The 15,006-nt window shown below is 48.8% G+C and overlaps 1 protein-coding gene across 1 annotated transcript; it reads left to right on the top strand.

The window, feature by feature from the left end:
- The first annotated feature begins 3,499 nt into the window (after positions 1–3,499).
- Positions 3,500–10,839, top strand: LOC144175329 (uncharacterized). Its single transcript, XM_077704409.1, has 3 exons — positions 3,500–3,522; positions 9,510–10,374; positions 10,483–10,839. The coding sequence occupies exons 1-3, from the start codon at positions 3,500–3,502 to the stop codon at positions 10,837–10,839; spliced, it is 1,245 nt and encodes a 414-aa protein (XP_077560535.1).
- The last annotated feature ends 4,167 nt before the right edge of the window (positions 10,840–15,006 follow it).

The raw sequence follows: 15,006 nt of genomic DNA, 5'->3' as shown, positions 1-15,006 counted from the left end.
TTGTCGTCTGTATGGGGCGTGGATGTCGCCGCATCTTATGGCCTTGGGGGCCGGCGCCATCAGGCTTGGCTTGACATCGGCCGCCGCAGAAACGTAGGTGGTGGAATGCGCTCTGCTTAAGACTGAACAAATCTGTTTCGACGGTGCATGTCACAGCGCGAGACACGAGGGATGGGGACGACGATGGTGTCGATGATGATAGTGATCCTGATACGGGGCTGTGCGTGAAATCAGGATATGGGCCATAAAAACAGAGTTTCTGTAACTATTAACTTTGAGGTGCATTGAAAAACGAACTAAACGTAATTTATATATTCTCATTGGGATAGAATCGCAACGAATTCGTGCCATTTTCTGCCCTATCCTTGAGAAATCGGCGGGTAATAGAGCCGCTCGTAGCTCCACAACTATTTTGAAGGCAAACTGCATTTTCGTCGACGAAGCGAACCTTAAACCACTCTGCAGTAGAATAAGGTGCCCGCACACGAGTTTTGATCACGCCTGTAGAATATTTTGAGAAACTTACACCCTTGATGCTACCCACTGATTTACAAAAAGTTAAATAGCCGTACACTGCTACTGGCATTGAAATGGCCCGTATACCTTTTTGTAATGTAAGCTCCAAGTATCGCTCGAAATCATTCGGGTTTAGCATTCTTAGTAGGCGAACTGCAGGGGTTTCAGATTTGCCCTTTTTCATAAACCCGCCTACGAGCTCAAATGCACAGTTGATTCTTTATTGTCTACTCCATGGTCCTTGAGTAGATAATAAAGAATCAACTGTGCATTTGAGCTCGTAGGCGGGTTTATGAAAAAGGGTAAATCTGAAACCCCTGCAGTTCGCCTACTAAGAATGCTAAACCCGAATGATTTCGAGCGATACTTGGAGCTTACATTACAAAAAGGTATACGGGCAGCTGCGCTGCATGCATTGATATGGGCTTAGAATCTGCCTGCAATGCGCTACTTGGGTAATTCAGCTACTTCACGTTCAGAAACAGCAAATTGGAAAAAATGCGTGCATAACATTTCGTCCACTTTGGCTTAAAGACTACAGGAAAATCGCTCGCCCGCTTTTGGGCGCTTCAACAGGAGACTGTCCGAAACTGTCCGGAACTAGAGTAAATTTCACACATTTTCCGCTTTGTGAGCGATTCTTACACGGCAAAGAACTATGCACAACCTACGTACCACGTATCCTCGTATAAAAATTTTAAGCAACGCAGTTCCAACAAACAGGACGCTATATTAACTGGTATTGAATGTCGCGATGAGGAAATTTAGCGGTGCTGTGGTGTGAGCTGGTTAAGTTCATATATATTTAACTGGAGATAAACATACGGGGTGAAACGAAAGGGTTGAAAAGTCGAGCACATGCTATACAGGCATGGACCGCGTTGGAAAACCTTAAAGAAAACTATATTTGTCGTAATGCGCTACCGCACTATATATCCTCTACGTTATTTGTGGCGTGTCAAGTTCTTTCAATGCATTGACCATCCTGAAATGTTAAATTTATGGCACGCCAATACTCCGAGGTTGCTCGACAGAGCCTGCGTCTTCGAAAATTGTAAGAAATTACTTACGGCGTGTGTATGCAATTTATTTTGAGCATTTGAGACCAACGTACCCAACAAATTGCCGCACAACACCGCCATGAAAAATGTTCGGAGCGTCGTGGGCAAACCCATAAGCACACAAGCACGAAAAAATACACAGTCGTGCACAGTGCAATCCATGCATGGTCCAGCAACAGTTTGCGTCGCGAAGTGTACAATTCTTTGTGCACATTTCGCGGGTGAATGACTCGCGGTATACAAGGAATAGGTCGCACCAGATACCGCGCAGAAGACTTTTAGAGTCATCAAGTGCACCGTGATCACCACCGCCATGACCACCATCGGCCTGTTTTGAACCTCAATGAACATGCGCATTCACGCACTTCCCAGCACAGTCAAGGGTGTGCTCAGTGAACGCTAGAGTCTCCCCGAACATCAGGCCACCCGCACAGGTCATGAGCTCGGGAAACCACCGCCGGAGGGGTTTTCTGTTGCGGTATATACGCCTGAAGGTGGTTCCAGATACGGTTCGTCGAAAAAGGACTCAGCGGCGTTCTCAGAGTGCCGCTGCAGGCTGCCCGCTATGCGGGAGCGGAGCATAAAAGTATGCTCGCACGGCGATGGGAAGAGCGCCTCCTCAAAGTCCTCTCTAAATAATCCAGTTTTAGCAATCCTAGCAGTTAAACGGAGGACTTCCTGAGTTTCCCATTTTTGGAAGTCCGCCTTTGGGCTCACATGCATAGCTGATAAACGGATACTTTATAATTTACGCTAAGCCTACATTTTCGCCACAACAACAGCTGGTCGTTCCAACGGAGTCTTGGACTGAAGACCCAGACCACAAATATGCTCAGTGTCTCTCTCTCTCTCTCTCTCTCTCTCTCTCTCTCTCTCTCTCTCTCTCTCTCTCTCTCTCTCTCTCTCTCTCTCTCTCTCTCTCTCTGCCGCATAGCTGCCTGACTAATGCGGTGTTGGTGTAATTCAGCCATTTTATATCCACGGAAAATTACATCTACGAAAATGCGTGTTCCTTCAAATTTTGTTCATTCGTACAAATTCTACTTCAAATTAGCTGCGAAATGCAATGTGAAGTTAGAATGCTTTACACTTTACATACTATTAGTATATTTCTAATCAGGTATAGAGAAAATGAAATTGCATCTCCGATTTAAACCGCCCCCTGACCGAAAGAAAACAGATGCGCGGTTTAAAAAACGGTATCAAGGTTAAGCTCACACCAAATTGTACTAGATATAAATTCTGCAGAGATGCTGTGCGGTAGCCATTCGTCTGTTTTTAAAAAAACCTGAAAGATATCTAACATGATAAGCAGGATTTCAAAACAAGTCTATCAAGGAGGAAGCGGGTTACACACCGCGCAGTGAGAGCCGACTTAGTGGGTGTTCATACACTCTGAAATTGTTCCCGCGTAGTAAACGTGAAACACGCCCATTGGCGTCGTTAACTTCGCTTCGAGCACCACGTGACTCAAAATACGCGTTATTTTCTGCCATCTAAGCGTGAAGCGGGTCGACAAAACCACATGTACATTCACTTTCTTTTATGCGTGATTCCTAATTGCATGCGTATGCGCATACAATATACAATTATACGTATACAGGGAAGCCTTTTCAGCATTTTTGTACTTTTAGCCGCAGTCTGAGGCCGATACAGTTTGTTTTTAGCTTTGGGAGCGTATACATAGGGCGCAGTCTGTAGACGTTACCCGTATGAGCAACATCGCAAAGGGAGCTATAGTGGGTATTTCATCTTGGGCACAATATTGAGGGGCTGCTATAGAACACAAAGCAAGACGGGAGTTACAAAACGACATGTACGCATAATACACCGTGTTCACAGACGTGCGGCTTGTGTTTAATCCCGTCCTGCTTTCTGTCCTGCACTCGAAGAGTCGCAGCAGGTCGCTAAGCTTTACCACCATGCCCAAGCACGACCATTCAGCGTGAGCAGATGTACGGATTCGGCGAATGGAGAGGCCCAGCCCGCGACAAGAGTAAGAAAAATTACAACAACTTCTTTAAGAACGTTGAGGGAAGCGCGAACGCTAAAAGTGCGTCGAACCTCCGCCGGAAGTGCGCCCGGCCAGTCGATCGCCAAACCGCAAACGAAGAACGAACGCATGCGATGATTTTTCGCGCACTATAGGTAAACACACGTGTGTGGGAACTATCTAAATGTATCCCGACACGTGGTTTGTCAGATAAAGGTATACCATTGTACTCCTTATTCATAATCGATTTCTTATTGTCTCATATAGAACCGCATCCTTTTTCGCGATTTTCAAGTATACCCGCTTTGACACAGTAGAAGCCCGGTTTCGCGCACGCGCCATATATCCAGAGATCTTATGCGAGGTTTTCGGTCAACCAACCGGTCTATGAGGAAATGCATTAGTGTTTTTTTTTTTTTTTTTTTTTTACAGAACGTCATCGGCCCCACTAAGAAAGCTTTCGCTTTAAAAAATAGAATCTGCCCTGGTACAACAGTGCTTTGTTTTCTCTAATCGCCTGCTGGGCACTCGTTATTCCCCAAATTCGTGTATTTGGTCCCGCTGATTGGTGGTTCTCGGTGTTGTGGTGGCGATTTCTAAGAGTATGGTAGAACTCCAGGATTCTTCTGCCTTAGTTACCCATATTCTTTTCAGCAACTGCTAAAACTGAATCCCATTTCGTCCCCTGTGACCTGAAGGTACAGTCCTCGAATACAACTTTAACGGCGCCTGTTCTAGGTAATGAAACACAATTTTTTTTAAAGCGGAAGCTTTACATTCTTAGGATCGCCAGCATGGTTCTCAAGGCCTATATTCTTGCATTTGTCGCTTTAGAGGAGGACGACGCGTGGGCAGAGCTGCCATTTACTCAAAAGGAAAAGTCGCCGGGAAATGGCCGAAAGTAGCCACAAAGTCGCCACCTTAACGTGAATGTTGGAAAAGGCGCCAGAAAAGTCGCCATTTTTAGCAAGGAGATGCTACTAAGTAGTATTTTTAAAGCGAAACTTTACGGTTCTCCCTGATGGCGTCTGCAACGCGAAAACACCCTGCAGGAAAGCCAACTTTCTCTGCCGATGATGTTGAATGATCGTGGGTGAAGTGAAAGAAAAAAAAAATCCCGGTCCATCTACACTAACGTGAAACCTGGGGAGGGGCGAAGCATGCAGTGTATAAGTGCATTCTTGGCGCCTTGGCGTTTTTTTCCCACGGAGATGAAGCCGTTCGGGGCTAGAGGTATATACAGCTTTGCTGCAAGAGTCTCGTGTCTTTGAAGCAGGAAGCGTTCTAGCGTGAGGAGCTGGCAAACGAGTGTCCCGGCGTGTTCGTAAAGTACGCGTTACGTTCTAGTGGGAGGCGTCGGAAAACAAATGTATCAGTTTTTTAGTACCGTGACTACATGAAACGACGACGACGACAGCAGACGCCGACAGCCCGAGCCCCTAGGAGGCTTCGTCCCTAAAAAACGCTTTAGTGCCCGAATCGAGCTTGGGTCCCTCGCGTTATGAAGCCGGCGCATATCCGGTTGCTCCATTTCAACATGGTCGAAACTCAGTCAAAACTCAGACGACTACAAAGAATCCGTCACGAGACAGCTTCGCGTTCAACCATCGTCGTCGTTGGAATGAGGTGTGCATAGGTTTTGATTACGTTCTTGGAAAAAAAAAAATATAGAAATTCTGGAAAGTAGAAAACCGTATCACAAAATTTATTCGTTTGCTGTCGCGCGAGAAAACGACAGCGGTTGACTGCTGTCTACAAAAAAGCTAGAATATGCAGGTTTAGGCAAAGCATTCAAAGAATATGAACGACATAGAACGAGCGTTTGCTGCACACCATGTTTTACCACTGTCAGTGCCTCTTACATTTTCGTGCCTATCATATATCGTCGCACCTCCTTTCTGCCACTTTGCATGAAAACTGGAGCATTACACTTTAAACCCACGGCTTTGCTAGAAGACTTCGGCGGTATTCATACGGTATGGGGTAGGTGCCGGATATTGAAAAGAGCAAGGCAAATTTCGACTTTCGGTGGTAAGTAGCGCTGTACGGCTGTGTATTTTAGTGACTGGTTCGTGGGAAACTCTTCTAGACTTTGCCAGATCATCGTCTTCGGCCTAAAAAGTTTATTCTGTTTGTTCAGTTTGTCTCCACGGCTCAAATGCACTGAGAGGTCACATGACGCCCCTTTTGTGGAAAGTGGGACGTACGAAGGGCCCGGCAATATAAAAATCATCAATGCTAAGAAGAGCCAGAAAGTGGTCAAGTCTCCACACTGTAATTTCCGTCGTCACGAGTCTCTAAAAGTCGCCAGTTTGGCGACAAATCGCCATACCTGGCAACGCTGCGCGTGGGCGCCGAAGGTGTATGCACGGGAGTTCTGGGAGAGGAGGAAAGCCCCAAGCGGGCTGCTTCGTCACCCAGGCGACAAAGAGTTCACCTCATGTTGGTAGGGTTTCTTCGTGTTGTCCCTGTGCACGCAAAAGCTCATACACTGCAACAGAGAAGCATCAGGTACATTAAACAAATATGTGTAACATTTTAATTGGGTGTATGCATATGTAATGTGTGTGTATCTACTTTCTTATTATATATGTATATCCGAGTGTATACATATGATTGCTTATGTGCATTTTTATTTGTATTCAGATGCATACACGCGTACATTATTGTTTTGTGTATGCTCTTTTTATCCAATTTCTGTAAAAGTTCAATCATTTATATTCATTTTTCTTCTGTTCTTTTCGCTGTCAAAAACGGGGCAGAAACTTTGTCAACTTGCTTCTTAGCAGTTTTTTGTTTCTGCCCTTATTATTCCAACTTTGTACGGGATTACAGTGCTGAATAAATGAACTTTGAACTTTTTAACATTCGCCCAGTGGTGTATGGCCAACTCTGACGTTAGGCCTAATGTTTCGCTGTGAGCCTAAGGACGTTAAGAGGTACCTGCAGCTTGCCGTACAATGAGTTTGACGTTGCATGGCACGTCATTAGACTCACTATTAGGGCTGCTTAACATTAAGCCTAACAAAGGCGAAATCGAGTCAAGTCAAGTTTGATTCAACATAAACAGAATACAGATGCCAAGACCACGAAAACACCGAAAAAAGCGGCTTGGCAGGGTCCGCGCACCCTAATGTGTACGCGTGCCCCTAAGTATATGTGCATGGTTGAAAGAAAGAAAAAAAAAGCATTTAGAGAAAAAAACAGGTTTTCATTTGTTTTGTTTTTTTCGACCAGGATAACAGTGAAAATAACAAGCAGGGCTGCACCGGGGAAATTTGCTGTGATGCGACCAAGACGCAGGGAGGGAAACGGTTTCTGGAATCAGGGGCGGATCCAGGTTTTTTCTGAGAGGGGCGTCAGCTTCCATCACTTATAATGATGATGAAGAGACTTTTTATTCAGAAATGTTTCGGAAAAGCAAAAATTTAAGACATAGAAATATCGTCAATTAGACTTTCTCTAGATCTGAGGGGTCATAGTCTTGAAGGGTATAAATTCAAGAATGCAAAATGCTGGGCAAGTTGGTTCATACTGTGCAAACAGAACCAGCGAAAAAAGACGCAGGGAACGAGAACAAGGAGCACAAGCACGCCTCTGGACTAACAACCGATTTATTTCATTTGTAGGCGATTCCCGCGCACGCTCACACTTCGGCCAACGTGAAGAAACGGGGTTACGTAGATAAAAACAGAAATTCTTTATCCCTTAAGATCACCGAGGGATCGCTGACACAAGTCTCCTTATTGGTTATTATAAAAAATGCCTCGAGTAGCTCTCGCTCGCGTCTCGATTTTCCCCGGCCTACAGTGCTGGCGAGGTGAAACTGGGGAGTACAATCCTGGGATTTTTTTACGTGTAAAGCTAAATTGCTACCCGTGCGTGAGCCCAAAGTTGTCCGGTGCTGCCTCAGCCGATCGTTAACGCACGCACCCGTTTGCCCGATGTATATTTTCCCGCAGAACAATGGGGCTGAGTAGACTACTCCCACCGCACATGTCGCGAACCTTGTTTGGTGGTTTGTCTTGCAAGGGTCGGGTTTCTGCTTGGCACCAGAGATTTGAGAACACAAACCCGAAAGTTTCCGAGGGACAGAAAACACCATGGCGACCCCAAATCTTTGGGCTACCTTTTTCAGCCCATGTGATGTCCTGTGGAAGTAAGGGACCACTTTCATCTTTTTTCTCCCAACTTCATCTGGGCTGCTAGACTTTGCAGAAGGCTTTTTCACTTTCCTGCCCAAAGATTCGCCTACCGACAGCAAGACATCAGAGGGAAAAACCAGACGCTTCAAAACATTCAACCTGTTCTCCAAGGCTTGGTTGCATCACATGTGGGCAGCTTTTGTTTAGAGCGTTCATAAGACACAAGTTCGCTAAACCCCGCTGTACCAACTTCAAGTGCGCGGAACTGTACGGCAAAAGCGCCTGCTTAGACCTCGGAGAATATTTCCATCACACGTGTCGGTCGGGCATGAACGTAAGTTCTGAATCTAGAAACCTAATGGCCTTGTCAGTGGGAATCTCTTTTGTAAAAACCAAGTACTTTGAACAGGCGCTAAACAGGTTTAAAATCTGATCCACCATACAAGTGAGCTCGTCCGTTTCAGTTAACTGCAAGAATACTAAGAAATCATCAACATATCTAAAAACCCTAACGACACGCGAGTCTTGGAGAGAACTCTGTAGCACCGAGTCAAACTTTTTTAGGCTCGGTGGTTCGCTGGTTCTTTTTGCACAGTATAAATTTAAAAATTAAGGGATGGGTCAGGACATCCGGACCCCCCCCCCCCCCCCTCTGAATCCGCCAATGTCTGGAATCAATGCCTCGAAGTAAAATCGTGCGCAGATTTTGAGAGCAGAAGCTCTGCTGCAACTTTTGTGTTGCAGCATGTAACAATTATATTATTTTCAGTGTTAACGGGAAAATGTAGCGGGCACTTAAGCCTCCTAAGTGATTGGAAGGCGAAAGGCAGCGAATATTGGGCTTGTGCACTGCTGCAACTTTTTTTTAAGGGGCGGAGCACCTTAGGACCTCGCTTATACGGGACTTGGCGTCCGTGTACACAGTGTTGCGCATGCGCGAAGAGCATTGGATTGGATTGGATTGGATTGGATTGGATTGCAATGGATTGGATTGAATTAAATTGAATTGTATTGGATTGGATTGCATTGGAATTGTATATACTGTACACACGCGTTGCCACTCATTTACATGCGCGAGTGGGCAATGCCACGGGTTATTTACGGTAAGAACGATACCCAGTGCTTCGCCCACTCGTCATAATCCACTTCGTGAAGATTCGTGAATTTTTTGTCATCACGTTCACCTGTCATGCGACACGCATCCGAATAATAGTTGTTCCACCCTGGCACGGTACAGAGGTAGTGCGGTAGTGAGCCGACTTGGCTGCTGCTCACGGCGACACGGTTTCAAATCCCATTCAAACACGAATCAGATTCTACGTATATTTTATTTACTTTTTTTTTACGGCGGCCATAATTTGGTTTCATTCGTGTAGTCACCAGCAACGATGTTCTCTTTTCACGTTTGATGAGAAGTCTCCGGCCTAAAAAGTGTTTTGAATTTGTAATAACTCTGTGCGGTATCGTCTTTTTTTCATTCATTTTTCTAAAAAAAAAGGAAAAACCTGTTTTTTTTTTCACGCCTCTCAAAATTTCATGAAAACTTACTTACATCTCTACCCCTAACACATACCCGCAGAGCTGTATTGAATTGTCAAACGCTTTACCCAGGATGCCCAGAGCAACATTTCATCTCTGGCACTCAGAATTCTTCAGAAGAACCCCCCCTTCCCCCCCTCACCCCAGTAGACATACTCTGGATACCGGCCCACGTGGGACAAGAAGGGAACGAACCGCACACTCTCAGGCTCGAGATCTTACCCTACGAGCTGGAGTGGCGCCCTCGGTGCCCAGAGACACGACCCCCGACCTCACCTTTGTCAAGAACATCGTGGCCGAGGACGTACAGTGGAAGAACACCGGACTGGACCTTGGAAGTGATCACATGATTGTGGAAACTACAGTGCGACTGAGTGGAGCCAGCGCACCTCAGGCACGAAAGCACAAATGGGTCGAGTGGGAAGACTTCAGAAGGCAAAGAAACGAGGCCGCAGACGAAAACGAACACATCCAAGACATCGCTGCCTGGATGAAAAACGTTACCAGGGACGTGAAGATGGCCACGAGAGAAATCGAGACGGATGTTAAAGTCGGCAGCATGGACAGCAGGCTAGTCCATCTAATCCAGGTGAAGCGATCTCTACAAGAGCGATGGAAGAAGCAAAGGCTCAACAGAGGGCTGCGGAAGAAGATCGCCGGTCTGAATCGCAAGATTGAGGAGCACTGCCACGCGCTCAGCAACCAGAAATGGAACGAGCTCTGCAACGCTGCTGACGGCCAACTCCACAAAGGCAGGACCTGGAACCTGTTCCGGCACCTACTGGATGAGACGAAGACCAAGTCTCATCAGAGGGATAGGCTTGCAAAGATCCTACACGCGGAAATCAAGGAAAGAGGCGAGGATGCGGTGAAGAAGAAACTTCTGGAGAAATACATCCCCTCCACGCAGAAAGTCACCCACAGAGATTATTTTGGAAGCCCAAACGACAGGTTGGACAGAGACATCGACGTCGAGGAAGTGCGGACGGCTCTGCAAGAGCTTAACAGCAGATCGGCTCCGGGTCCCGACCGCATGCCGAACGGAGCACTCAAGAACCTCGATGACAGCTCGATTGTAGCCCTCACGAAATACTTCAACGAGTGCTGGACGTCGGGAGTCGTACCGAAGGAGTGGAAACATTCTAAGATGATCCTGATACCCAAGCCTGGAAAGCCGCCGAACACGGACAACCTCCGTCCAATATCGCTCACATCCTGCGTGGGCAAGGTACTGGAGCGCGTCCTACTAGCGCTCTGGCAAGAATATCTCGAAAACAACGACCTCTACCCCGACAGTTTGATTGGATTCCGGCAGCACTTGTGCACGCAGGACGCCATGATACAACTGAAGCACCTCATTGTCGACAGGGACACCCGAGACTCAAGGGCCGTCATGGGCCTGGATCTACAGGGGGCCTTCGACAATGTCAACCACTCGGCGATCCTGAGCCAAGTCTCTAAGTTGAACATGGGCAAGCGGACCCACGAGTACATAGGGAGCTTTCTCACGGGCCGAACGACAGAAATCGTTGCGGGGGATCTCGCAACGGACGCCAAAGAGAACGGCAGCCGAGGCACCCCTTAAAGGTCGGTGATCTCGCCGCTCCTATTCAACCTAGTCATGATCGAGGTCGCCAGTAGACTCGCAGAGGTGGAGCACGTCGGGCACACCATATATGCCGACGACATCACGCTGTGGGTCGAGGGCGGCAGCGACGCTCGAGTAGAAGAGGCGCTTCAGCGGGCGGTACGGACGGTCTAGGAAAGCCTCGAGGGCACCGGCCTCAGATGCTCACCGAGTAAGTCCGAGGTGCTGCTATACAGGCCCAGGGAAGGTCCCCGCACTGAAAAGAGAAGTGACCGCGAGGAAATCTCCGTCTACACCAAAGACGGTACCGTCATACCCAGAGTCACAGATATCCGTATTCTGGGAATGCTTATTAACGAGCACGGAGGCAACGGGAAAACAGTGACACGGGTCGTCGGCAAGGCGGCCAACGCCATCAGACTAATGAGAAGAGTGTCGAACAGACGGAGGGGACTTCGCGAGGAGAACCTCACGAGGCTCGTGCACTCTTTCGTCCTCAGCCACATCACATACGTGGGCGCCTTCCACAAATGGAAGAGGGACGAAACGAACAAGCTCGACGTAGTCATCCGAAGGGCATACAAGACGGTCATCGGAGTTCCCGAATCCACCAGCACGGAGAGGTTGTACACTCTGGGCATCCACAACACCCTCAACGAAATTGCCGAGGCTCAGAGGATTGCCCAGCTGGAGAGGCTTTCCATGACCAAGCCCGGTAGGAGAATCCTGGAGAAGCTTGGAATACGATATCACGAACAACAAGGAGCCAAGACGCCCGTCCCGGACGAGATCAGGAGCGAAATTCGCGTGGACACTATCCCGCGCAACGTGCACCCCGAATACAATGAAGGCAGACGCAAGGCGAGCGCCAAGGCGCTGGCGGACCTGCACGCCGGCGACGCGAGCGCCCGTTACGTGGATGCTGCCGAATATGCGAGCAGAAGAAGATTCGCCGTGGTTGTCATCGATGCTGGGGGCAGCATCAGAGCGGCGGCCAGCACGGCGAGCAGTACATCCGAAGAGGCCGAAGAGGTGGCCATCGCACTGGCCATCAAAGACCCGGGCTGCCACACTGTCCTCAGCGATTCGCGGCAGGCAATCAGGAACTTTGCCCGAGGCAGGGTCTCTGCTGCTGCGACGAAGATTTTAAACGAGATACCGAGACACCGGGAAAGGGCAAGAATAAAGTGGTTTCCGGCACACGCAGGGGAAGTGTCGGACACCAACGCCAACCATAACGAAACCGCACACGCCCGCGCGCGTGAACTAACGGACCGCGCCGGGTCAAGCGGTGATCTCTTGTGGTTCAGTACAAGAGACAGAATGACCAGCTTCAACGAGATAACCAAGGCCTATCGGCTCGCCAGACGCGCGCTCCCACCGCCCTGTAAAGGGCTGAGCAGGGAGCAGGCAGTCATATATAGGCAGCTCCAAACACGAACGGTCATGAGCCCGGCTTTCATGCACAAGATTTTCCCGGAGGCACACCCCGACGGTACGTGCAGGGTGTGTCGCCATGCCCCCGCGACTCTTGAGCACATCGTCTGGGACTGTCTCAACTTCCCGGAAGATTCTACATCAGGAAGACTTCCGCCCGCATTTGAAGAGGCGAAGCGATCTGGTAACCAAGATCTCCAACTCGAGGCCGTTCAGCGGGTCATCGTGGCGTTGGCCAGGCAGGAGACTTCGCAGCCCGGTAACGGGCGGGGGGCCTCTAACCCTGGTGGCGACAGCGAGGGCGACACTGGCCAAGTCTGAAGTCTTAACTTGGATTTCAACCGCAGGCACAATAAATGTTTTTCTAATCCAATCCGACCCATCCCACGGGGCAAGGTCATCCAGAGACAGTCTCCTTAACTATACCGACATTACGGAACATTATCGCCTCTGCCGCCGATAGCTAGCACCCCCGCACCCGGGACTCACAACAGACCAAGAGCAAGACTGGAGGCTCATACAAACAAACACATACCCACACCCAACCCGCCTGCACCTAATCCACCCAACACAAGTCCCATCCCCAAACTGCACCCTCTGAACAGCCCCATCAACCCTACCCCACATTCTGTAGGCCTGCCCCCAAAACCCCTATCCCTGAATCACCACAGCTGAGCAGTGGAGACAAGCCCTGGCATCCCACCGCAGGGAGGTACAGTCCTGCCTGATCGCAAGCGCCGCCTCGGTCGTCGTTGGGCTGATAACAACGACCACCAACCTCTCGCGCTAAAGGCGAGCTCAGTTTAACAAAGTTTATTCTCTCTCTCTCTCTCTCTTCCCCCGGATCTTCTGTTTCGCGCGAGTCCCAAAACTCGATATGTGACCAACAACCCTTAGCCCGTATCTTTACGTTGGTGCTGTAGCCAGAGGCCAACGGCACGGACTGCCAGGATGTCTGTGAGCACATGAGACAGAATGCTGATCTCCACCATCTAGATCACGTGCCCACCTGGGAAATCCGAAACAGACATCGGTATACCTTCATGCATAAGCTCTTAGCATTACTGAAACGAGAACGCGACTCACCAGCGGATATCATCGGCGGCTATAATACTGGCATTGCAAAACACGACAAGAAAGACTGGTTCTTGGCCTTCGCCGCGAACAACTTTCGACACGGGCGCTATACAACGACCCCAGTCATACAACCGCGCGGTACAGATCGCGTCTGGATTTGGTCTTGGCAAAATAGCGATTGCCCCACCCTTTCTCAAAAGCAATAAAGCACTGCATACCAGCCGCTAAGTGTAATAGTTTTGCAACAGCTTCGCTGGACATCTGCTTTAGCAGGCCTGGATGGCGTATCAGCAATTCTTCCTTGGGCGTTTCACCTCGTTGTATGCCCGGATGAAGAATCCTTGACACATTCGCACAATATTAACTTGTTATTTAACCCCACTACATGGACCTCGATGGCCGAAAAAGAAATGGCAACAAAAAAAATGAAACTGGTTTACACCACCTCAAATAAAGAAGCTGTTATGCCAACGTTTGCTTACTGCTTATCACCAAAACATCGACCACAAGGTACCGACAGCGAGGTGAAAGCTCTCCCACACCCGAAGTCCGAAATAGACGTCTATTTATGTTGGTTCTGTTCATTGTAGCGTAAGCCTTAAAGCCAGACGCATAAATTTGTCTCGACGATTGCATTCAGCAGCCCTGCCAACCCCAAGCAATCTATGGTACTTCACCCCCTCCCCCCCCCCCCCCCCTTCTTTTCTCTCCTACGGAAGAAAAATACTCCGCGACACTCGCATGAGCGCTCAAAGGGCAGCCACCCTACCCTAGCCTTGCCCTTATGTTTGTTGTTCTCAGATTTTTAGCTTTAGGAGGTGCCGGTGACGTAAGCGGTCCAAGGCCGTCTCTCGCCATTTGATCAAGGTGACGCGGGGCGTGCTTCAGCGTTGCGGGAACCACCGAGGCGCTTCGAAGTGCGATAGGCGTGCCCCAGAAAGATATATCGGCACACCGCGACGTTTTACGTCTGCTCCGCATCGCTGCCGAGCTCGCTAATCGCGCACAAGAGAACGAAAGCATGCTTGCTGGAAGCACATACAGGAGCATATACGTATCGTTCGCTTGTGCAGGTTTTATGCTTAGCAATGTGACGTTATACTGGATAGGCGGTAGACCCGTGATGAGTGATTTGATTTGATTTGGTTGCAGGGTTTAACGCGCCGACGCAGCGCAGGAGATGAGGCGCGCCGTAGTGGAGGGCTCTGGATTAATTTTGACCACCTTGGGATCTTTAACGTGCGCAGAACCCTCGTGCACACGGGATTTTTTGCTTTTCGCCTCCATCAGAAAAGCGGCCTCCGCGGCCAGGAATCGAACCCGCGACCTCGTGCTCAGCAGCACAACGCCTTAGCTACTGAGCCACCGCGGCGGGTCCCCGTGATGAGTGAAGAATAACAGCGCAAAAACGATGGCCAAGTAACAGCATCTCCGAGCGCGGACCTCCATGTTTATTGCGAGAATAGTAGAAGTAAACACGTACACTCATCAAAATTGCATAAAAAGAAACATGTGAAAGGGGGAAAGAGGCACGCGAAATGAGCTACGTTCGAACAGAAATTACAGAAATGACAAAAAGTACGAAAACAAGGAAAACGACATCAATTTTGCTATTAATGGGATGCCACACGCGTTGCCTACGTCAAGTGC

This window comes from Haemaphysalis longicornis, unplaced genomic scaffold (genome assembly GCF_048455015.1).
Source record: "Haemaphysalis longicornis isolate Haplotype H1 unplaced genomic scaffold, Haemaphysalis longicornis Haplotype H1 scaffold_3, whole genome shotgun sequence".
Classification (NCBI taxonomy): Eukaryota; Metazoa; Arthropoda; class Arachnida; order Ixodida; family Ixodidae; genus Haemaphysalis; species Haemaphysalis longicornis.
The sequence above is the reverse complement of the archived record's forward strand: the minus strand, read 5'-3'. Positions and strand labels throughout refer to the sequence as shown.